This window comes from Aspergillus luchuensis, chromosome 3 (assembly GCF_016861625.1).
Source record: "Aspergillus luchuensis IFO 4308 DNA, chromosome 3, nearly complete sequence".
Taxonomy (NCBI): Eukaryota; Fungi; Ascomycota; class Eurotiomycetes; order Eurotiales; family Aspergillaceae; genus Aspergillus; species Aspergillus luchuensis.
Window position 1 is genome coordinate 1,192,387 of NC_054851.1, and position 21,352 is coordinate 1,213,738.

A 21,352-nucleotide genomic window follows, 5' to 3' on the forward strand; every position below is an offset into this window, starting at 1 on the left:
AGGGCTCAAGATAGACGCAATTATACTTTGCCCTAAGTCAAGTACTCGTCATCGCGACCAGGAGTCTTCAGCCCTCCCTAGCTGCGAACCCGTCACCTTGATGTGGTCAAAGCCACCCTTATACAGGAGATATCACATATGTTGGTGCAGATAACCCCGAGGTAGGGATAATAGTATCGGCGGCGCATGGCTGGCCGCCTGACACACAAAGCGCATGAACGAGCGCGGGGTTGCGACGCGACTGTAGGACCGGACATCGCCTACTGGGTAGTTGCACCAACGCCACAGACACTAGTTTCTCGGTGGTCGGAAGGAAAGCAAGCTGTAGTAAGCTATGACCAGGTCGACTCGGTCTGATCGCTGATCGAAATTCCGGGTAACCCATACACAGCTGAGACTGCAGTGACAGTCCCGGCTCTTCCGAGAATCCGTCAGAATTAAGACCAAGGCCTCGAGGCTCTCCAGCAGATTGCCAAGGGAGTAGCTCTCCTTCGTCGCTGCTTAACAGACTTGGCTTTTGACAGCAATACCCTTCTCAGGCAGCATCTCCTGATCCATGACACAAAGGGCTTATATGTGTGATGTGTCGAGTTATCGCCTCTGTCAGCCAGATTCACCCCGTTGTGAGGCTTAATTGCAATGGTCCGAACTAGCTGAATCGTGCTGCCTATTGGCGCTCACACATAAACGTTCCGAGCTGCGTGGTGGAGGGAAGACGGCAGAGCCAAAGGCCCCATTGGCCGTGCCGACTAGCATGTAGGAGTGATAGTCCGACCGGGATGCTGCATGCTGCAGTCTCACTGTAGGATAAAGGGCAGATAGCTGTCCTCTCCAACTTGAAAATGTCGACACACTCAAATCATTCCGACTATCCTCGTTTCGCTTCTATCGTCACCCATCATGACCGTCTCAACTGAATCTACAACCGACGTGCAAGTCTTCCCGTCCGTCCCTCGGCCGCTACTGCTGACCCAGACACAGCCTCATCATCGGTGCGGGTCCATCGGGTCTAGCTGTTGCTTACTGGATGGCGCAGTATGGCATTAACGCTCGCATCATCGACAAGCGTAGCACGAAAATATTCCGAGGCCACGCAGATGGCCTGAGGGGCCGAACGCTCGAACTACTTGATAGTATGGGGATTACCCAAAGGATCCTGCAAGAAGGATACCACGCAGCAGGTCTGAAGTATTGGGTAAGAGTTACAGTTAACGTAGGTGGGAGTGGTCACTCATCATGGATACTAGAGACCAGACGGAAAAGGGGGTTTGAAGCGCGCTGGACAACTGCGTAGCACAATCTGGAAATCCTCGCCGCATCGCATGGCCTTATTGTCCCAGGGCCGCATCGAACGGTTTTTCCTTGATGTTATCCGGGATTCGTCCAGTATCGACGTTGAAAGAGGCGTTATGGGAGAGTCACTGACCTATGATGAGAGCCTTGAGAATGATACCCAGGCATACCCCATCACGATCAAGCTGAGGACTCTAAGTGAGGAAGAAGCAACCCCTATCCCTAACCCGGGTATTACGCCCTACCGTCCAGCCCGGGATGACCTGGAGGACCTGGCCCCAAAACGCAAGCACGAGGTTGGGACAATCGAGACGGTTCGGGCCAAGTACCTCATTGGCTGTGATGGGGCGCACAGCTGGACGAGGAAACAGTTGAACATCCCCTTCGAGGGATCCCACACGGATCATATATGGTAACCGACTACACCATTTCTTGGTCGACTGTAGCTGACATGCATGCCTTAGGGGAGTTATGGATGTGGTCCCAATCACGGATTTCCGTAAGTTCAACACCTGGTATGGAACGAAAGACCTCTAACGTCGAACCACAGCGGACATCCGCTGGCCGTCTTCGATTGACAGTCCGCACGGGCATCTGCTTGTCATCACGAGAGAAAACAATGTGGTGCGCTTCTATGTCCCTTTGCAAGAGGAAGACGAGATAACGCCTTCTTTCGATCGGTCGGCGGTGACTCTAGACATGCTCCGCGAAAGAGTGAAGAGCATCATGTCTCCGTTCTCTTTCGACTTCAAGATCTGCCACTGGTGGGCCGCCTATCAGGTACACTCTGACTCTCGCTTTCTCAATGGAGCCCTTGGTGATGGCTGGTTAATAAAACCTAGGTCGGTCGGAGACTCGCGCCCGCGGTCAACAAAGGACGTATGTATCTTGTCGGGGATGCCGTCCATACTCACAGCCCTAAAATTGGGTTGGGAATGAACATGAGCATTCAAGACGGCTTCAACCTCGGTTGGAAACTGGCGCTGGTCGTGAAGGAGATGGCGCCTCCTTCGATCCTCGGTACCTACAAGTCAGAGCGTCATCAGCTCGCCAAGATGCTCCTTGAGTTCGACCAGAAATGGGCTGCGTTCTTCCTGAAGCAGAAGAAAAAGCAGGATCAGCTTGAACTCGAGGGTCTTCCGGAAGCTAACCCAGAAGACATCCAGGCCATGCAAGATGTTTTTCGCGAAAATGAGATGTTCGCCGAGGGCCATGTATCGTTCTACAAGGCGAGCCTCATAGTAGACAAGGACAGTACACCAGTGGCCAAGCACCTGACAGCAGGAGAAAGGTTTCCCCAGGCACTTATTTGCAAGCAAGCAGATGGTCAGCCATGGTGGACTTCACGTCTCCTAAACAGCGATGGCCGTTTTCGGGTTCTGCTTCTGGTCGGAGACTGCCGGCTGGAAGACCAGAAGAGTCGTATATTGGCTCTCAATGGGGGTTTGTCGGCGCTTCAGAAACGCTTCACGCCCCCCAAGCAAAAGCTCGACTCTGTCATCGAGGTCAAGGCAATCCACAGTGCTCCGCTGGATGATGTTGAACTGAGCGACTTCCCCCCAGTTCTGCACCAGTTCGATGCGACCACTGGCTGGGACTTTACCAAGGTCTGGAGTGACAGTGAGTGCTTCTGGGATGAACAGTGCAAAGGCAATGCATATGAGATCTGGGGGGTGGACAGATCAAGGGGTGCCATGGTGGCTTTACGGCCCGATCAGTACATTGGATGGATTGGAGAGCTCGACGACGTGGCCGGCGTGACCAAATACTTTGAAGGATTCCTTCGCGAGCCTCGGCCGGAAGCGGTGCTGTAGCCTTCAGGATTGCTATGGAGCAGTCCAAATAGATTATTTACTGGGAGTACTAGTAGAGTTAGTCGAAGTCCTGCAGTTACATATTCAGATACTACCAAGAAAAATTGTAATATTAGATAACTTGCCTTTTGCCTTATCACTTGTCAAAGTAATGGAATGTGATTCATGTGGGGGATGTCGGCTGAGATCCGAGCGCATGTTTCTGAGCTGCTCTTATCGCTTGGAGTTGCAGTGGGTCGCTGTCAATCGCAAGGCGCGCAGTTTGTACTCAACCGCGGGACCGACATATAACTTGACTGGTCTACCCTCTTTTATTTTCAGTCCCCGGCGAAATCTGCAAATCATCATGGCACCTCCCTCGTCGCCTACGGACCACCACATCGTGGCCCTGCAGGGCGATTTTATCAGAATCCCCAAGTTCGAATTACCCGCTCCTTATACTCACACCACAACAATCTACGGACAGACATCGCTCTCCGAAATCCACGAACGGGTACACGATGCCTCTATCTTAGTTCTATCGGCGCTGCGAATTGATGCAGAGGCGCTAACTCCCGAGGTGACCCCGTATCTGAAATTGATCGTGATAGTTGCTGCAGGCAGCGACTGCGTGGATCTCGAAGCATGCAGAAAGAGGGGCATTACTGTGAGCAACTGTCCTGCAGCAAACACCGAAGCTGTCTCCGAGCATGCAATTGGACTTTACTTTTCTGTACGCCGCAGAGTTATGCGCGCGCACACATTGACCCGCGCGGGCGAATGGACCCGGAAGAAGACCCTCGTCTTCGATTGTGTGAATCACGATGGAACGCAACCCCTGACCTGCCAGGAGGAGGTGGCCGGAATTATCGGAAATGGCGCTGTCGGTACGTGCTTCGGGCGATCCATGGGTTGTCCTTCGCTTAGATTTACATTGGCTGACTCAAATTCAGGAAAGCGGATCGCCCAATTAGCCCGTGGGCTGGGTATGAAGGTTATTATCGCAGGGCGCAAAGCACTTGGTGATGCGAGCACACCGAATCACGCAAACGACAATGTGGAGAGGGTTTCCTTCGACGAGGTGATTAGGCAGAGCACAGTGATCTTCATTGCAGTTCCCCTTGCTCCTTCGACGCGAAATCTGCTATCGACGGCTGAATTCGAGGCCATGTCACCTCATGCGGTTTTGGTCAATGTCTCGAGGGGAGGAGTGATGGATGAAGTGGCACTTGTCCGAGCATTGCAGGAGAACCGCATCACCGGTGCTGCAACTGATGTGTTTGAGAAGGAACCTGCTGGGCTGGAGAACAGTGCTCTGCTGGCTGAAGGCACTGAGGATCTGAATCTGGTTCTGACACCTCATATTGCATGGGCCACACAGAAGACGTTGATCAACTATGAGCAGAAATTGAAGGAGACGGTGGAGAAGTGGATGGTGGGGGAATTCATGAACGTAGTGACATGATTTAGAATATTCTGTTTGTTAAACAATTAGATACCATGAAAGACCATTTCCATTATATTGAAAGACATCAAGCATAGCTCGAAAGGAGTGGATGATGATGATGGATGCTCTCTTTCTCTTTGTTTGGTTGCTTCTTATCGCAGGCTGAGTCAGCCTGTTATCGGGCCTGCAAATGATGGCGAATCCTCAACTAATCATCGGATGAGCTGCGATGCTTCTCCATCGCCCTATCGATCGCTCCCATCAATCGATTCCCCAGCCATCCTCGCGGCTTACTCTTATCTCCCCGCTTTCCGCTCCGTCCCTTGCGTGATGGCTCGTTGATCCGACTTTTCCTTCTTAAGTGACAGGAGAGCCCTCCTCTCGTGCTGGCTCGACTAACCTGAACCGCGACGGCATCCGATGAACTACCAATCCATCACCATGGCAGGCAATGCCTCCAACAGCGACCGTCAAGAGGATGGGGCAGTCCGAGATGGCTCCCCGCTAACGTCCTCCGTCGACTTTGGTGACCGGACAGCCTTCACCGATAATTCTCGCTCCTCCGCAACCTCCCCGCAAAGCTTCACCACGCGATCCCTGCTCGTCGGCCTTCTTATCGGCGCTCTCATTACCTTCTCCAACACATACTTTGGACTACAGACAGGATGGATCAGCACCATGGCCATGCCATCTGCCCTAATCGGCTTCTCCGTCTTCAAGGTCTTCTCCAAATACCTGTCGTATCCATTCACACCCATCGAGAACGTCCTCATACAAACAGTAGCAGGGGCGGTGGGGACCATGCCGCTGGGCTGTGGGTTCGTCGGGGTCATCCCGGCATTGGAATTTCTGATCAAAGATGGCGAAGATGGCCCGTCGGGAGATGGTGGTACCGGCGAAGGCGGACCTCTGAAGCTGAACTTTTGGAAGCTCGTCCTCTGGAGCTTGGGGGTCTGCCTATTCGGCGTCGTTTTCGCCGTCCCACTGAGGAAGGAGGTGATCGTTCGGGAAAAGTTGAAGTTCCCGAGTGGGACAGCCTCAGCCTTGATGCTGAGGGTGCTGCACGGAAGTGGCCAGGGCGACGAGAAGTCGAAGAAGCGGGTGACTGATGTTGAGGGTGTCATACGGCGTGAGGAGAGATCCTACGCATCGACTTTGGTGCATGAACCCGAGGAAACCGGCGTTCTGCTGGGCAACGCCAGCTCTGGTGATGATAGCAATGTCCAAGAGGACTGGAGGTCCAAGATGCGTCTCTTAGTGGGCGCCTTCGTGGTGTCCGGAATTTATGTAAGGCTCATTGCCTGAGAACATTGGATCTACAACTGACAATAGGCCAGACCCTTTTCTCCTATTTCGTCCCCCAAGTCCGCGATATTCCTATTCTAGGACTTTATCTGGCTAAGAATTGGCTCTGGACCCTGAATCCGTCGCCCGCATATGTTGGCCAGGGCATTATCATGGGCCCCTCAACCTGTATGCATATGCTCTTCGGTGCATTCTTGGGTTGGGGTGTTCTTTCGCCACTTGCAAAGGCTCGCGGATGGGCCCCGGGGCCTGTGGACAGTTGGGAAGATGGAAGTAAGGCTTGGATCGTCTGGATCTCACTGGCCATTATGCTTGCCGACTCTCTTGTCAGTCTTGGCTGGCTGGTTGTGAGGCCTCTAATACCCCGTGCTTCGAATATGAAAGACAAGCTCCTCCACAGCCGCTCTGGACGGAGGGTTCTATCTGGAGGCTCGACAACCTCCAATCATCACTCGTATATATCCTATTCCGCTCTGAGTCCCATCACTGAGGTGTCTTCTGTGCCGAGCCATACTGTCCCTAGTATTGGGAGACACAGCGCCGTTGATGATGCGGATGAAGATGCGCCTCCATCTCAGCTTATATCCAACCGAACAGTCATCATACTCCTCCCTCTAACTTTGATTCTCAACGTCGTCTGCATGCACTTCGTATTTGGCGACATAATGTCTCCACTGCTTTCCAGCCTTGCCACCCTGCTGGCAGTCCTCCTTTCCATCATGGGCGTCCGCGCCCTTGGGGAAACAGACTTGAACCCCGTCTCCGGAATCAGCAAACTAACCCAGTTGCTCTTCTCCCTGGCTACACCCGCCTCCCATTTTTCCCGCCGTACCGCCTTAGTCACCAACCTCCTCGCCGGTGCCGTATCCGAGTCCGGTGCCCTTCAAGCCGGAGACATGATGCAGGATCTCAAAACCGGACATCTCCTTGGTGCCAGCCCCAAGGCCCAATTCTACGGCCAAATGATCGGCAGTCTCGTCGGCGCCGTGCTCTCCACTGCCGTCTACAAAATGTACGTGAACGTATACGAAGTCCCCGGTCCTATGTTCCAGACTCCCACCGCATACGTCTGGATCTTCACAGCCCGCTTAGTCACCGGTCAAGGCCTCCCTCCGATGGCGTGGCAAGCATCTCTTGTCGCCGGAATCATCTTCGTAGCCATCACCATCCTCCGCATTGTCGCCTCATCGCCGATCGCCAACGGCGGCCGCAGAGATGTCTCCGCCCCCTGGAAGGATTTTATTCCCGGCGGTATTGCCGTAGCGGTGGGGATTTTCAACGTTCCGTCCTTCACTTTAGCCCGTGCCATCGGCGGCTTAATTGCCTGGTGGTGGGCCCGGCGACATTCTAACAAAGTCGCCGGCGGCGGGCCGGACCCGAGCACCGACGACATCCAAACAAATTTGTCCGACTCATGGACGGCCGAAGGGCGTGCGGGATCCTCAACCGGGCTTCATAACCAGCAGCAGGCAGCTGCTAAAGAGGCGGATTCCGCCTCTTCGTCTGTTGTGGTCCTTGCTTCGGGGTTGATCCTTGGCGAGGGTATTATTAGTATTGTGAACTTGCTTCTGGCAAGTGGCGGGGTTCCGCATCTTTGATAGCGAAACGACAGGGCAGACTTGGTAGGAGTATAGACAGAGCAGTCATTGTTCGTTTCTGGACTGGTTTGTATCTAGTTTTAGCGGGGATATGGGGGATGATGAGCTAGCATATGCGTATATAGATTAACAAAAACGGACTGATGTTGATGACTCTAACGGGACGAAAAGGGAGTGTAAATATCAAGCGAGCTACGTTGCCATTACTACCTGGTCGTTATTGCCAGTTGTCTGATCCATAAACTACGAAAGCGTATCCCGTGATTTAGATACTGTATTTATTCTTGATTGATAATCTAAGCACTATGTAGCAATAATTCCTCTATCTTGAGCACATCATTAATCCCAAGACATTGAAGCGCCCAAAACAGTAGATAGCTCAGTGTCCTGTCGACCCCACGTCTTTCTTCATCTGTCATTTGTCCATAAGTGTCCGGCAGAAGAAAGTCAATAAGGTAGATCAGGTTCAGAGACAGTTAATTTACATTTCGTTTGTGCATAGTGAAAAGAAAGGAAAGCAGGAGGTATCAAGGCCAATGAAAAAGGGTAACAAGTGGTATAAGAGTCATTCACATGAAGTAGAAGGTAGAAGAAGTAAAAGAAGTATCCAGACACATAGTTTCGTGTGCTTCGATTATGAAACCGGCATGAGAAAAGAAAAGAACAATGAAGGAACGCGTGACCGGAAGCGTTTGATGTTCATGAAACTTGAAACGCAATCCAGTAAGGAAGCGTTCGTCGCAGACGCATACAGTGTTTATCGTGGCAGGTTCGTCCGCCCAGCGGCGTTCAGTTGACACTCGTGGCATATGATGGTATCAAGTGCTCGGCATTGAGACGACCCGTCACTCATGGCTATGTTCAGGGGCGACTGTCTCAATGGTGGCCGAAGCTGGTGCAGCGTTGACTGATGGATGCAGGGATGCTAGATGCATGGAAGTTGGGCCGAGCGGAGTTCCGAGAGGACTCGGTCCGGATAGTCCTGTCATTCGAGCGTTCGCTCCAGCCACACCTCCTGTGCTGTTGCTACGCATCCGTTGGTTGACTGGCATGCGGGGACCTTGCATTCCTGGGGGTCCGTAGGGCCCAGGGCTCAGAGACCTAGGAACCATCGGACCGGGACCGGGAGAGAAAGATCTTGGAGGTTGTGGGAACTGCGCCGGAGACATAGGACGCTGAGTATACGGCTGCGGCTGCGGAGGACCGGCGTAACCAGGGTGAGCGGGAGGCATTGGGCGGGCTGGCGACATCGGACGAGCCGGCGACATCGGACGAGCCGGCGACATTGGGCGAGCCGGTGACATTGGGCGAGCCGGTGACATTGGGCGAGCCGGTGACATTGGACGACCTTCTTGAGGATAAAAGCGTGGCATCGGCATCATGTTTCCAGCCGGCATCATGTTTCCAGCCGGCATGGGGCTATTAGGGCCTCGGGGTCCAGGGGCAGCACCCGGGGGCGGGCCCATCCGGGGCATCAAAGGACGCGAGGAAAGACATGAGCGAGGGACAACACCTTGTTGAGAGCGGTCCATACGAGTACAAAGAGCCCATCCATCGTCGTACTCGTGCAGGAGTCTGACGAGATCCCCAGCATGTAGCTCCAGTTCATCGGCCATTGAAGGGGCAAAATCCAAGTGCACGCGATGCACATTGGATGGGGCAGGAGCAGGAGCAGGAGCAGAAGCGGGAACTGGAACTGGAACCGGAACTGGAACTGGTCCAGCCGCTTCAGTTGAATGAACAGGAGAGACAGCAGGGGCAGCTGAAGCCGGGGCCGCATTGGCATTAGAAGGACCATCTGGGCCAGTATTGGTGGAATTGGATTCAGATGAGACGCTGGATATAGAACTTTCAGGACGAATGGGCAACTCCTTATCTGACGCGCTGGAGGCTGCAACCGCGGCCACAGCAGCACCAGCTACAACACCAGTCACAGCGATTCCGGTTGCCGTGGCTGTTTCTGCAGCGGGATCAGCAGCCGCAGATTCTTCTGGGACGGAGCCAAGCTGTGTAACGGAGCCGTGGGACGTAGAAGGCGGGGAGACCTCGGAAGGGTGATTGAATGGATTGATTGGATCGTTGAAGGGGTTTGCACTAGCGGTACTTGATTGTGGTGTGTGAACCGGCGAGGTATTTCCAGTCAGGTTACGTGTGCCAGCTGCACCTGAAGCAACGACTGCTCCGGAGGCGACGGCAGCGTCGGCAGCAACCGTAGAGGGGCCCCCAGAGCCAGCACCAGCACTGAATTCTGATGCGAATGGCGCAAACTGTGTGACTGGACGGACTTGGAGTTGAGGTGGTTCCAGGGAACTCTTCGGCTCGGGCTTCGGAGGAGGAGGTGGTGGCGCGACAGGATCTGAACCCCAGAACTTCTCATCTTCGGCTACTTCCTTTTGAATTTTCTGTTCCTGTTTCTTCTTTCGCACCCAGAGAAGGACGAGACCTGCAACCAAGCCGACCGCCAATATCACACCGATAGCAATGCCGGCTTTCGCACCTCCAGAGAGCCCTTCTGATCCCGAAACTGCAGTTGCGGATGCCGACGCAGAAGACCCAGTGACATCCGAGCTTTCCAGTCCCGCCTTGCCTTGGGAGGATACGGAAGATGAGTCCGAAGACATAGCAGACGAAGTACTGGTCTGAAAGGTAGTCCTATTTGCCGATGTAGTCTCATCTTGGCTCGTGCTTTGCGTCTCTTTGGTCGCCTCGGTGGTTGTTGGCTGGGGTGCCGTTGTGATTTCGGTCTCAGCGGTCTCAGCAGTCTTCGTGGCGGTAGCATGAGTCTCAGCCTTTGTCTGTGTTGCTGCTGCCTCAGTGGTCTCGGCCGTCTCGGTCTCTTTTGCTGTCGAGGACGATTTCGATGCCTTAACAGGAGCGCCGATACCAACAGCTGTGTTCTTGCTGCTTTCTGAGGAAGTCTTGCTTCCCGTGACATAGCCTCCAACAGGACCATCAAAATCCGCACTCATTGTCACATAGACCACTGTCACCGCATCATTATCCGGGCTTCGACCCTTCAAATGGGGCACACGGTCCCGGTGCGCATGCGCATGCACCATGGTTGAGATGGTTTAGGGCTTGTGCACCTTGTAACTATTCTGCAATTAACTGGGCCTCTAGTAGTAAGCTAGAGTAGAGTCGAACGTGACGGGAATATATTGGTGCCCCGCGTACTTGTACCGTATCTACACAGCAAATGCAGAAATAGGCAGATATATGTGAACGCAGGCTCAATGATAAAGAGTGTCTGTGAGTAGTTTCACTGGCATCAAAGAACGGATACCAGTTGATATGATATGTGACACAGATCGCTTTACTTTGTTGTCTCTGACACCAACGACGAGATAAGCTAGTCGCGTAGTGGCGTTAAAGGGGCGCAAGCGCGTTAAAAGAATGTGAGAGGGAAAAGAATGGAAGTCTGAGAATCCCCAGATATAGTTCAAAAAGGGCTGGGCCACATCCGATCTAGATCGGTTGAAACGAAGGACAGCGAGCTTCCAGGCCGCGAAGGTCAGAAGGAAGGACGAGAGGCACGAAACGAGGGAGAGTAAAAGGATGGATGTGAAGGTGAGCACGCCCAAGCGTGGGCTTGCGAGAAGTGAAGGTGGTGAACCAACTAAAAAGAGAGTGAAGGGGACCCAAAGACGAGAGTAAGTACTGGGAAAGAGAGCATCGCTCCCAAATACGGGTAAATTACCATCTTACGGGAACCACAGTTAAACGAAATGAGGTCAAAGCATAAAAGAGGGGCTCTCCACCAATTAGAACTGCGTATCAGCCTGTACGCCCTGGTCTGCGCTAACATGCTGAGGCGGGGATCACGGGGTTTGTCCCGCTCAACCCTCAGGCACTTCATCCCGCTGATTCGTTCTATTTTGATACGGTTCCTGGTTTTCTGACCGTCACAAGAGGAATCACGAGGTTGCCGAACCTCCCGCTCTTTCCCCCCCAAACTCTCTCCTGCACAACTGCATCACAGGCAATGCGAATACTGGCTACAAATGGATGCTAGTGTGGGCCGAACCCCTCGATCATCATTTCTTCTCCCCCGGCCCCCGAACCAGTACATTGTTGAGGGCGTTCACACAGGGGATACACCAGATGTTCTTATGCACGCTCACTGAGGTGAAATGCTACTTGCTCAGTCTTTCTCTTGACATGGGTTTGAGTGTGGTCACTCTGAACTCGTTGGGTACCCCCTTCTGAGCAACTAGACTACTAACAACCCAACGACATCATTCCATGACTAACCTCGTTAGCGGAAATGCAAAGTTTTCAGAGCTGAATAGATTTTGATCCAGCACCGTTGCATTAAACGAGATCTTCACTTTCTCATTCATTGGGTGGTCCCTGAGCCACCGCTCATTAATTAGCCAAGCCCCTTCTTGAACTCCGGTCCTTCCTAGCGTTACCCACATCCACCCTGACCACGGCTACTCCTGGCAAATGACAATCATCCAATGGCTGCGATAGTGGGGTGGTACGTTACTTTGTAGGTAGGTTTCCTCCGAGTGTACGACCCTTGTGCATGGCCGACAAATGGAATTGCCTTCCGCTGTTGAGCATCACACCGGCATTGGCTTTGATAGTAGCTGTGGTGCAGCACCACGTTCGTGCAGCCTCGCGAGTCTAGCCTAAACAAAACGTGCTGCCCTTGCATGCGTCAAATACCTGGGATCAGATCATAATTCCGATACACTGCTCATACTTGGTCTCAACTCTCAACTCTGTTTCCTCTTCCATATTCCTTCCTTCCTTTTTTTAGGTCTACACTGTAATCTGATCACACCCCTAGGGCCAGCAGAACAATCGTGCTCCGTCAGTCTTTGTTTCGAATGATTCCAAAATTTAACCGGTGCTCCTCCGTTCGGTTCCGGCCTAATAATCCGCGCTAGCCAGCTGTCTGAATATCAGCCCACACTAATAATAATACTCCCGCCTTCAGAAATCTCCGGCCTCTCTCGCCTTACTGCCGAGGCTAATGCCTGACAGGCGTTAGCAGCTCCTTGCTACAATGTCTACAGCACTTCGGTCTGTCGGGGTGCTGAAACGCCTAGCGAGTTCTAGAGTGGGCACACCAATGGGGCAGCCTGCGAACGCTCAAGAGAAGCCCGTAAAGCCATGTAGATCGCATTTTTGCTGTGGTGTTGTCATGTGAAGGATCGCCGCAGTGGCCGTCTCTTCAATAAGGGGTTCGAAGAAAGATATTGAAGATTTAGGAACTCGAGAAATAAGGATGTTTCAAGGCCTGTTTCCGTTGTAAGAGATGGTTCGTCAAATCCGTCGGTTTATCTTTTCGTCTTCACATACCTCTTCTGCGGACAACCGCTGACCGCTCTCATAGCGCACCAGTTCGCTCACAAGGCTACGGGCTTTGGTAGAAGCCCCTCTAAGGATTTCGTCCCATTGTTTAGCAGGGTACTTGTAGAATTCTACCTTCCCCCAGTCGGGTAGACTCTGGGTCTCCTATGATTGACTTCGATCAGCATGATATCCTGATATCATCTCGACAGGAAAGGGGTAATTCGATTGCATACCGGCCATGTCTTTTCATTCGGCGTCCCCAGGGTCGTGAAGATTGACTGGATGAGTGAGAGGTCGCTTCCCACCGGTCCCGAGTCGAATAATTGCGTATGCCCAACAGCCACCGCTTCGGCAACAACACAACCGGCCGCCCAAAGATCAAGAGCAGTCCCATATGCCTTGAAGCCGAATAGAATCTCAGGGGGGCGGTAACAGGTAGTTCCAACATCTGTGATTTTTTGGTCCGCAGGCTCAGATCCCTTGCTTCCTTCTTTCCATGTAATTCCAAAGTCTGCAAGATATGCCGGTCCTTCAGGAGAATCAAGCAGAATATTGGAAGGCTTGATATCTCGATGTATAATTCCCAGCTTGTGGATATGTGCTAATGCGCTGAACATATCCCGCAGATGAGACTTGGTCTGCGCCGCAGTCAACGCATCTCGCCGAAGTAGTTGCTCCAGATCATATCTCATGAACGGAAACACGAGGATTAGTCGCCCCTCGTCTAGGCTGAAAGTGTCCAGCAAAGGCACTACGCGAGGACTAGCCGCATCACGAAGAAGTTGAACCTCACGTTTAGCATCATGTGGTGGGGTTAACATGTGAGGTATAGTGACCTTGACTGCCACTAAGCTACCGTCGGTATTCTTGGACTTATAGATCATGGAATGGAGGCCATCGAAGTGATGGAGACATGATTGGTATGGGCCGATGGTTTGGCCCCCTTCCCAGTGGTCTTCGTCGGTGTCGTTCTGAGGTTGATCTGGGCTGCTGATGATGGGAGCAACCGATCCCAAAGACTCTGCTTTGTCAATGGCTTCTTGACATAGCCTGTCATACTCCTCCTTGGATGCAGCTTGATCGTAAGCTTCGGTTTCGAAGCGCTTCGCTTGAGACTGAGCTTCAGCGAACGCAGCAGAGGAAGAAGCTCGCTGATAAGCGGTAGTACTGAAGGGTATCAGAATCAACTCCTTCGTATTCACATAAGAGAGCGCGATGCAGGGAGAGATCACCGGTGATAGTAGACTTACAGCGATTGAATGGCAGACAATCGATCTGTGAAGCCAAGGGTTTTTCTCCAGTCGGGAGTGGTCATGATAGACAGAAATATATAGTTATATATAGAGAGAGAGATGAGAGGTAACAGATGATAGATGATATATTCAATCTATCCACTAGTTCTGCTAGTAAGTAGTATAGTAGTTAACTATTTAAAGATACCCCGTTATTATTATTGTTGTTATCATAATCACTCAAAAAAAGCGGGCAGACGGACATGTGACACTCCCGTGGCGCCTTACCGAGAGCGGCATGGGCCGATTCGGCACCTCCGCCCCAGTTGTTCCGGCGTTGCAACCCATCATCGTCATCAGCCATCAGCCATCGGCCATCACATCCTCTTCCCTCCGACTCCAGCTGTCCTCCGTTGCTTGTTGAACCTTCCCCCGGTTCCGCGTGGTGCTTCGTCCAATCGCCTCCCCCATTCGATGCTCATCCCTTCCCAGTCTCATTCTTCCTTATTATGCGCCCCCGACCCTCGTTCTGCTAAGGTTGTGACCTATGTGTAGTGATGGAACTCTCACGGCAGGAGTATCCAGCGTTGCTGGTACGATCCCCTCGACCCCAGATAACCCCACCTATCTTTTTTTTCCTCCCTGTCCTCCCAACTTCCACTTCCTACCATGTCCAGACACATCTAACCTGGTATTTGCTCGTCAATATTGCAGGCCTCTTTGCAGCCCGGCCAAGCTACAAGTGTTCTCAATGATCGCATTCGCATCATAAACAAAGTCAATGCGGACATCGCGGACTGGCTCCAGGTAAGCTGTTTGCTCTTCTACTTGAAGACATATGTAGAATACACTTCCTGTGGCTTACACCTATCTTCCAATTCATAGGAACGTCGTCGCATTGAAGAGTTGTATGCTCAAGGGCTGCGGAAACTTGCGCATCGGCCACAGTTGGACAATGGCGCAGCGCTCGGGTACGACCGGCTTTTCCGATTATTCTTTGGGTTAACAATTCTTGTACTAACAGCAATTTCATGAACAGTGTCTTCCAGATACCGTGGCAGCGCATTATCACTGCCACCGAATCGATTGCCTCTTCGCACGAAACTTTCGCTCATAAAATTGAGGAGGACGTAGAACGTCCGCTGCGAGAGTATAACACGAAAAATCGGGAATTGTCTTCCATGGCTGGTATCCAGAGCGACCTTGCGGGACTGGCTAAGAACTACGAAGCATCCCAGAAGAAAGTAGAAAAGGCCAGGGAGAAGGGCCCGAAGGGTGCCGATAAGCTGGCTAGCGCCATCGCCGCCGCAGAAGAAATTAGCCAGCAATGGGATTCCAGAGCGCCATTTGTCTTCGAACAGCTTCAGGCAGCAGATGAGGGCCGTCTCAATCACCTGCGAGATGCTCTCACTCAATTGGAGACCCATGAGACGGATCAGGTTGAGCGCTGCCGTCAGGCTGCCGAAAGCTGTCTGAACGTTCTTCTGAACGTAGAGACTGCAGATGAGATCAAGACATTTGCTGCGAAAATTAATGGAGGAAGACCTGTCGTTCCGAGGAGACAACAAACTACCTCGCCTCCCCCAGTAGCACCTCTGTCGCCTCCACCACGCCTGCAGGATGATGCTGCTAGTCAGCGATCGGAACATTCGGGTCCAGTTAGGACACCTCCAGGTGAGCATATCTTGCATCTCCGACTGCTCTAGCCCCGTATTCTGGTGCCATTCGCTCGATGTGGAGTTCTGACCCCTTCTCGTAGCACCCGAGCCCCGGCACAATACACCCCTGGGTGGCCTTAAAAGGCTGGGAACCGTCATGAACCGACGGAGGAGCATTGTTCAGCCTTCTAGCGCTGGTCCCTTCTTCTCCGATAAAAAACACCGCAGTCCGTTTGCCTCCTTTAAGAGGGGTGATTCGCGCGAGTTGCAGATTCCGGAGACCCCAACCGAAGGAATGGAGCGCCCCAGCACTGCCATGACTACTCAGGATACTGAGCCTCCAGCTATCTCGAGTGAATCTCATGAGCATGAGGGATTTGCTGGCGCGACATCCACTGCAGTGCCCCAGTCAGCACCGGCTACCGCCAACGGAGCAACATCTCACGAAGCTCCTTCTGAAGAAATCACTGCCGCTGCTGGCGTGTCACGCAATGAGGTAAGTGGGAAAGATTACTTGTCACTGATTCCCGAAGCTAATCTACCGACCAGCCACGAGTCGACTCAGAAGGTTTCACGGAGCGTCCGGAGACCATTGACGAGATTACCAGGGCCCAAAGAGAGGCGGCCGGGTAAGCGGTTTTTGTCACTTTGAGAATGTATTGTTTTGGCTAATAATCTTCTCAGACTGGAGGAGCCCGGGATGAATTTGACAATACGAGACCAGCCAATTTTTGAGGACGAGGATCAAGCCAAGCAAGCGATGGATGATATGGCTAATCAGCTCAGAATGGTGGGTTTTATGTGTAAAATGTTTTGCTACCGCATGTTGCTAATGTTACCATGCAGCGAGCTCAGCAGAGTGGTGTCCGACGAAATGCTGGAACCTTACGTGGCCGTCGCGATGTCCGTAACACTGTCTTTATTCCTACACCTGCACCGGGAAATGACCTCCCTGCCATACCATCAACCTTGGATACGTCCGCTCCAACCTCTCCATCTTTGCAAGCCAGGCATGTTGCCTCGCCTAGCACGGCTACAGACGACCATGCCATGTCCGACACGACCTCGATTCGCTCGTCTCATACTCTACATAGTGCTCCGGGTCCCGTCTCGCACCCCGACCTTCACGAACCAGGTCTCAACGCATCTATCATAGACACAGTCAGTGCATGGTTCACTGAGGGTGCGGTATCCAAATCGTTTGTCGTTGGAGAACTTGCGTTGGCATACAATGCTACACCGGATGTGACTCCAGGTAGCACACGGGTTCGCCTTGACAATTTCCAGATTCTTGAGAAGGTGGCTGCCAACCCGCACTTCGTGACGGAAGACAAAGGCAAGGATCAATTTGATGAAAAGAGGGGTGAATATGAGGTGAACCTGGCTAGCATTGCTCGGTCTTCGCCGACGGTAGCTTTCAAGTACCAAATTCACATGGAACCCTCCGTTGCCGCAGCCTATTGCCCTGTCATTTTCAGACCAGTGTGGAATCTCGAAGAGCACCAAGCCAGTGCGATCATCTACTATTCTCTCAACTCCTCGTTCACGTCTGCGCCAGGAGGCTCAATTACCCTCAGGAATCTTGTTTTGACAGTAAACCTGGACACGTCTCCTGTGGAAGGGCGCGAAGTGGCTCATGCCACAGCAGCCGTCATGTACCCGAACACCGGTGCAACATTCCGTCGCAAGCAGTCTGCAGTGACCTGGAAAATTCCTGAACTTGAAGTCAAGGCTGACTCTGATGCCAAGTTGCTGGTCCGATTTTCGACGACAGCCAGTTGGCCACGACAGGGCAAGGTCGATGCCAAGTTCGAGGTTCACACGCTTGATGATGGATCCCGTCTGGGAATCAGCACCGCTTCCCCGACTAATCTGGTGAAGGGCTCTGACCCCTTTGCAGACGAAGAGGCCGGCAGCCAGACTCCTGAACTGCAGCCATCTGTTGAATGGAAGAATGTCCCGACTGCCCGAAAGCTGCTCGGGGGTAAATATGTCTCATCTTAAGGCTGGGTCCGCATTTTGCGTTTACCTGCGCACCACCCGTGTACGAACAAAAGACACTGTTCAACGCAAGGGCCTCGGCAACGATGCGAGCCTACGTGCCGTGTCCTGTCGCCCTTTCGCACCTCATGATAAATATGTCAAAAAGCCTCCCCGTCACGGTATATCAACATAATCAGTACTCGTTACTGTGTCGCCCTATGTCCCTACCCTTCAATCCTCCTGTGCAAAGCAAGTCTATCTTTCCTGCCGTTTCTGCTGTATTTTCCTTTGTCTTTTACCCGATATCCTTTCCTTCCTCGTCATGTAATCTCATTATCTGGCCTTTTCTCCAGCTCATGCTGAGCCCGGTTAATGGTCTGTAAATAAGCTGCTCGTTCATGTTATTATTAGTTCCACTGTAATGGGTAATCAGGGTTGTACATGCTCTGCACATGAGCATTAATCGGGAAGGAGGATCGCCTTGGCCGTACCTAACACCTATCAAGAAATCCTAATTGAATACTGAATACCCTCAAGTCATTCTTTGTTGGTGTCTGATTACGGTAAGGAGACGGGATACTGGACTACGCTTGCTTGTCCTCCTTCAGCTTCTCGCATTGAATTATGTCCCTTGGTGTATCGTTATCATGTGCTTGCAATTAGGTGCTACAACCGTACGTCGTCCTTGAAATAGCCACTGCGCTTACTGCGTCTTCTTTCAATTATTGTTAGGGCCGAGCCGTTGAGCATGATGATAGTAGTTAGTAGTGATATGCAGAAGATGTTGCCATGGATACGGACTAAACTGCTACGGGAGCTAGATTGGTACCTTTGACGCTAGAGCCTAGTTAGCCCTTCTTGAACCACTGTAAGAAGGACTACTAGTCGCTAGCAACCCTTGAAATAATGACATGAATCTTCATGAACAGAGAAATGTTATAACATGGCACCATAATACGTGTGTGCCGGGGAATCACATTGAAATATGCATGGCCAAAATAGAACTAAACCACATGCCCCTTAGGCAGAACCAAATATCTTACATGCGCGCAGCCCTAGTAGTCTTATCGAAAAAGTCCAGCGTCATAGCAGCAAGGAAACAAGGAATATCTTTCCTCTCCTCAACCCAGAACTTGATGAGGTGCTTGATCTCCATGGCAAAGAGGCTGTTGGGACCACCCGAGATCTTCATCGTACCGTTTTCTCCATCGAAGATTATTGAATTTTCCTCGCCGTTGCCCATGCTTCCTGGGCCCCGTGAGTCGGATGGAGCATCATGGTCACCATGCCTGTAAGCAGCTGATAGATGGAACATCGAGGTGACTCGGACACGGCCGTTGGGAAGGAAGTCCAGTTTGTATCCCAGCAGGGACGCAACAGCTTCGCGGAATTCCGACGACTTCGCCGTCCAGATTTCCTTCAGTCGCCGCATACGCTTCTCCTTGTCCGCGACTACTCGCTCCATGTCTTGGACTTCCAATTTCATGCTTTCCAGAGTGCTTACTGGAACGACCTTTACACCTGCATGATCGCCACGTAATTGAGCAAGGAGGTCCTGGTTTTCGGCCTTCAAAGTCCTCACAGTGGAGAGTTTGAGGTTTTCTGCCTCGGCCGTGGGATTGTCACGCAGCTCAAGGATTCTGGTACGCGATCTAGCCTTGAGGGACTTGATCTGAGACTTGCTTGCCTCGAGCTCTTTGCGCAGAAGTGTCGCTGCTTGTTCGGATTTCGAAAAGGACTCCTGCAGGGTTCTATACTTGCGCGTCAAGACAGAAAGACGTTCGCTTTCTGCATCGCTCTCTGCTGGAGAGAGGGGCCGTTTGATTCCGCGGGGTTGAGACTCATCCTGCTGGGAAGGCTCGCTTTTAGCAAGCTCTTCATGGGCCTTTTCAAGCTCGGCCCTATACTCATCGACGAGCTTCTCGAGATTGGCGATTTGCTCGGACTTTTGCTGATCGAATTGATTTTGTTCCGGATTCATAGTCACCTCTTCCGTGTCAAAAGCCTTGAGTTGGGCACGCAAATAATCGACTTCTTTCACAGCGAGAGCCCGCTGTCGTTCGAGTCTTGCTTTCATACGGCTTTCTGCCATAGCTCCACCCGCAACAGAACCGGCACTGCTCCGGAGCTTTTCAATCTCCTGTCGCAGGGTGGTCCGTTCTGTCTCCAAGTTCTTGATGGATTCGTCCTTCTCCAAGAACTGAGCCTCAACACTGCCTATCTTATCAACAAGAGAGGCTTTTTCAATGCGCTCTTGTAGCAAAGCCTTCACAACCGCTTCTGGAGAATCGAACTCGGCCGGCTGATCATTGTCTTGCAAGAGACTAGTCCAAGACCGTCGCTCGTCTTCCAACATCTGGATCTGGATCTGAGCAGTCCCCAGCTGTGACTCCACATCCTTCATCAACTGCAGTTGGTTTTCCAATGATCTCTTTTGCTCCTCCACAACTTCAACGTTCTTCTGTATTTTCCGTAGGTGTCGTAGTTCAGTGCTTTGCTCACGGTTTGTGGTTTCCAGATTTCTGATATGGCTGACTTGTTCGGAAAGTTCGCGCTTAAGAACTGACAGCGTTTCGCTATCTGTTCCCTCAGCTTTGAGCCGGAGATTTTCCGTTTCCAAATCAGCGACCTCGGTTTCTCGTTGACGCAGCTTCTCTTGTGTAGTCTGCATATCACTCCGAACAGTCTGGAGGTCATTCTGCAGTTCCTCTATCGTCTTTTGTAAAGACGAGCGTATAGTATCGAGCTCGCTGATCTGATATTTGTACTGTCTCTCCTGATCGAGCGATTGTGCCTTTGAGTCTTCCACTTCCTCCTGAAGTAACTGATTCTGATCTTGAAGACTTCTGATCTTTCGCTCAAGGCCGGCTTTCTCATTAAGGGCATTGTCCTGGGTTTCCTTCAACTCTTTCGCTAGAGTCTCGCTCTTGTGGGTGGCCCGGTGGCTGTTACTCTCTGCAGCCTGTGGGACAGAAACATGGTCAGTGGAATAGACGTGAGGTAGTGGCTGAAGAATTGAACAAACCTGAGCTTTTCGGAAGTCCGAATCTGCCTTGAGCTGCAAATCCCGTAGTTCCTTCTCATGACGCAGGACCATCAAATCCCTCTCTTGCTTGAAATTCTCTAGCTCATACTTTAATGTATTCACCTGCACTAGCAGCTCCTCCTTTTCCGTGTCTAGAGAGGCCATTAGTCTTGAAGCACGCGCAGCCTGAGACACAGAAAACATTAACCTACCAGGCTTTGAGGGGTAAACTGAGCGGACCGATTGTTGCAAAGCGTCGGGTGCCGGTGGAAGCGACAAGGGAGATTCTGCGCGCATGGTGTCCCGCGAAGGACGTGAATTGATGCTTGAATTCATCTGAGGCGCATTAGCTTCCTTGAGCCAAACTGGCTACATTTGACGGACTTACGATGGATTGAACTGGCAATAGTATTTATCGTGTGACACGAGTTTTCGGGATGAGTTCATCCGAAACGGTAGATTCCATATATGTATTCTGAAACGCCGCAGATTCCAGCCTTAGACTGAGCATAAGGGCGCAATCATCAGGCCCAGCGCCAGCAAGTGCCTCATTGTTTTTCGATAACAACAAGAGAGCGATGACATCCCGGATAGGCATGTGGCTGAGTCAGCCAGCTCACCGCCCGCGCAAGCTTTGATTCTTAAAGAGGACTAGCGCCGAAATTTTGAAATGGATTTCGAATTTTTGCGGGTTTCGACGAGACCGACGACTAT

At 51.9% G+C, this 21,352-nt stretch overlaps 7 protein-coding genes across 7 annotated transcripts; 4 read left to right on the forward strand and 3 right to left on the reverse strand.

The window, feature by feature from the left end:
* Positions 1-900: 900 nt before the first annotated feature.
* AKAW2_30409S (putative phenol 2-monooxygenase) lies at positions 901-3,107 on the forward strand (the record flags this gene model as incomplete). Its single annotated transcript, XM_041686920.1, has 6 exons — positions 901-932; positions 982-1,195; positions 1,248-1,705; positions 1,758-1,792; positions 1,844-2,073; positions 2,136-3,107. The coding sequence occupies 6 exons, from the start codon at positions 901-903 to the stop codon at positions 3,105-3,107; spliced, it is 1,941 nt and encodes a 646-aa protein (XP_041540856.1).
* Positions 3,108-3,453: 346 nt separating this feature from the next.
* AKAW2_30410S (D-isomer specific 2-hydroxyacid dehydrogenase family protein) lies at positions 3,454-4,551 on the forward strand (the record flags this gene model as incomplete). The annotated part of the gene is made up of 2 exons (XM_041686921.1): positions 3,454-3,973; positions 4,040-4,551. The coding sequence occupies 2 exons, from the start codon at positions 3,454-3,456 to the stop codon at positions 4,549-4,551; spliced, it is 1,032 nt and encodes a 343-aa protein (XP_041540857.1).
* Positions 4,552-4,953: 402 nt separating this feature from the next.
* On the forward strand, positions 4,954-7,436 carry AKAW2_30411S (OPT family oligopeptide transporter; the record flags this gene model as incomplete). The annotated part of the gene is made up of 2 exons (XM_041686922.1): positions 4,954-5,820; positions 5,871-7,436. The coding sequence occupies 2 exons, from the start codon at positions 4,954-4,956 to the stop codon at positions 7,434-7,436; spliced, it is 2,433 nt and encodes an 810-aa protein (XP_041540858.1).
* An 845-nt stretch (positions 7,437-8,281) lies between these two features.
* Positions 8,282-10,495, reverse strand: AKAW2_30412A (SH3 domain protein; the record flags this gene model as incomplete). The annotated part of the gene is made up of 1 exon (XM_041686923.1): positions 8,282-10,495. One exon carries the CDS (start codon positions 10,493-10,495, stop codon positions 8,282-8,284), a length of 2,214 nt encoding a protein of 737 aa, XP_041540859.1.
* A 2,156-nt stretch (positions 10,496-12,651) lies between these two features.
* On the reverse strand, positions 12,652-14,055 carry AKAW2_30413A (putative cell division protein kinase (Ctk1); the record flags this gene model as incomplete). The annotated part of the gene is made up of 4 exons (XM_041686925.1): positions 12,652-12,684; positions 12,747-12,902; positions 12,974-13,907; positions 13,991-14,055. The coding sequence occupies 4 exons, from the start codon at positions 14,053-14,055 to the stop codon at positions 12,652-12,654; spliced, it is 1,188 nt and encodes a 395-aa protein (XP_041540860.1).
* Positions 14,056-14,529: 474 nt separating this feature from the next.
* Positions 14,530-17,634, forward strand: AKAW2_30414S (uncharacterized protein; the record flags this gene model as incomplete). The annotated part of the gene is made up of 8 exons (XM_041686926.1): positions 14,530-14,565; positions 14,687-14,779; positions 14,858-14,943; positions 15,012-15,646; positions 15,732-16,126; positions 16,180-16,259; positions 16,315-16,420; positions 16,477-17,634. The coding sequence occupies 8 exons, from the start codon at positions 14,530-14,532 to the stop codon at positions 17,632-17,634; spliced, it is 2,589 nt and encodes an 862-aa protein (XP_041540861.1).
* A 1,018-nt stretch (positions 17,635-18,652) lies between these two features.
* Positions 18,653-20,974, reverse strand: MAD1 (coiled-coil domain-containing protein MAD1; the record flags this gene model as incomplete). The annotated part of the gene is made up of 1 exon (XM_041686927.1): positions 18,653-20,974. One exon carries the CDS (start codon positions 20,972-20,974, stop codon positions 18,653-18,655), a length of 2,322 nt encoding a protein of 773 aa, XP_041540862.1.
* Positions 20,975-21,352: the final 378 nt, after the last annotated feature.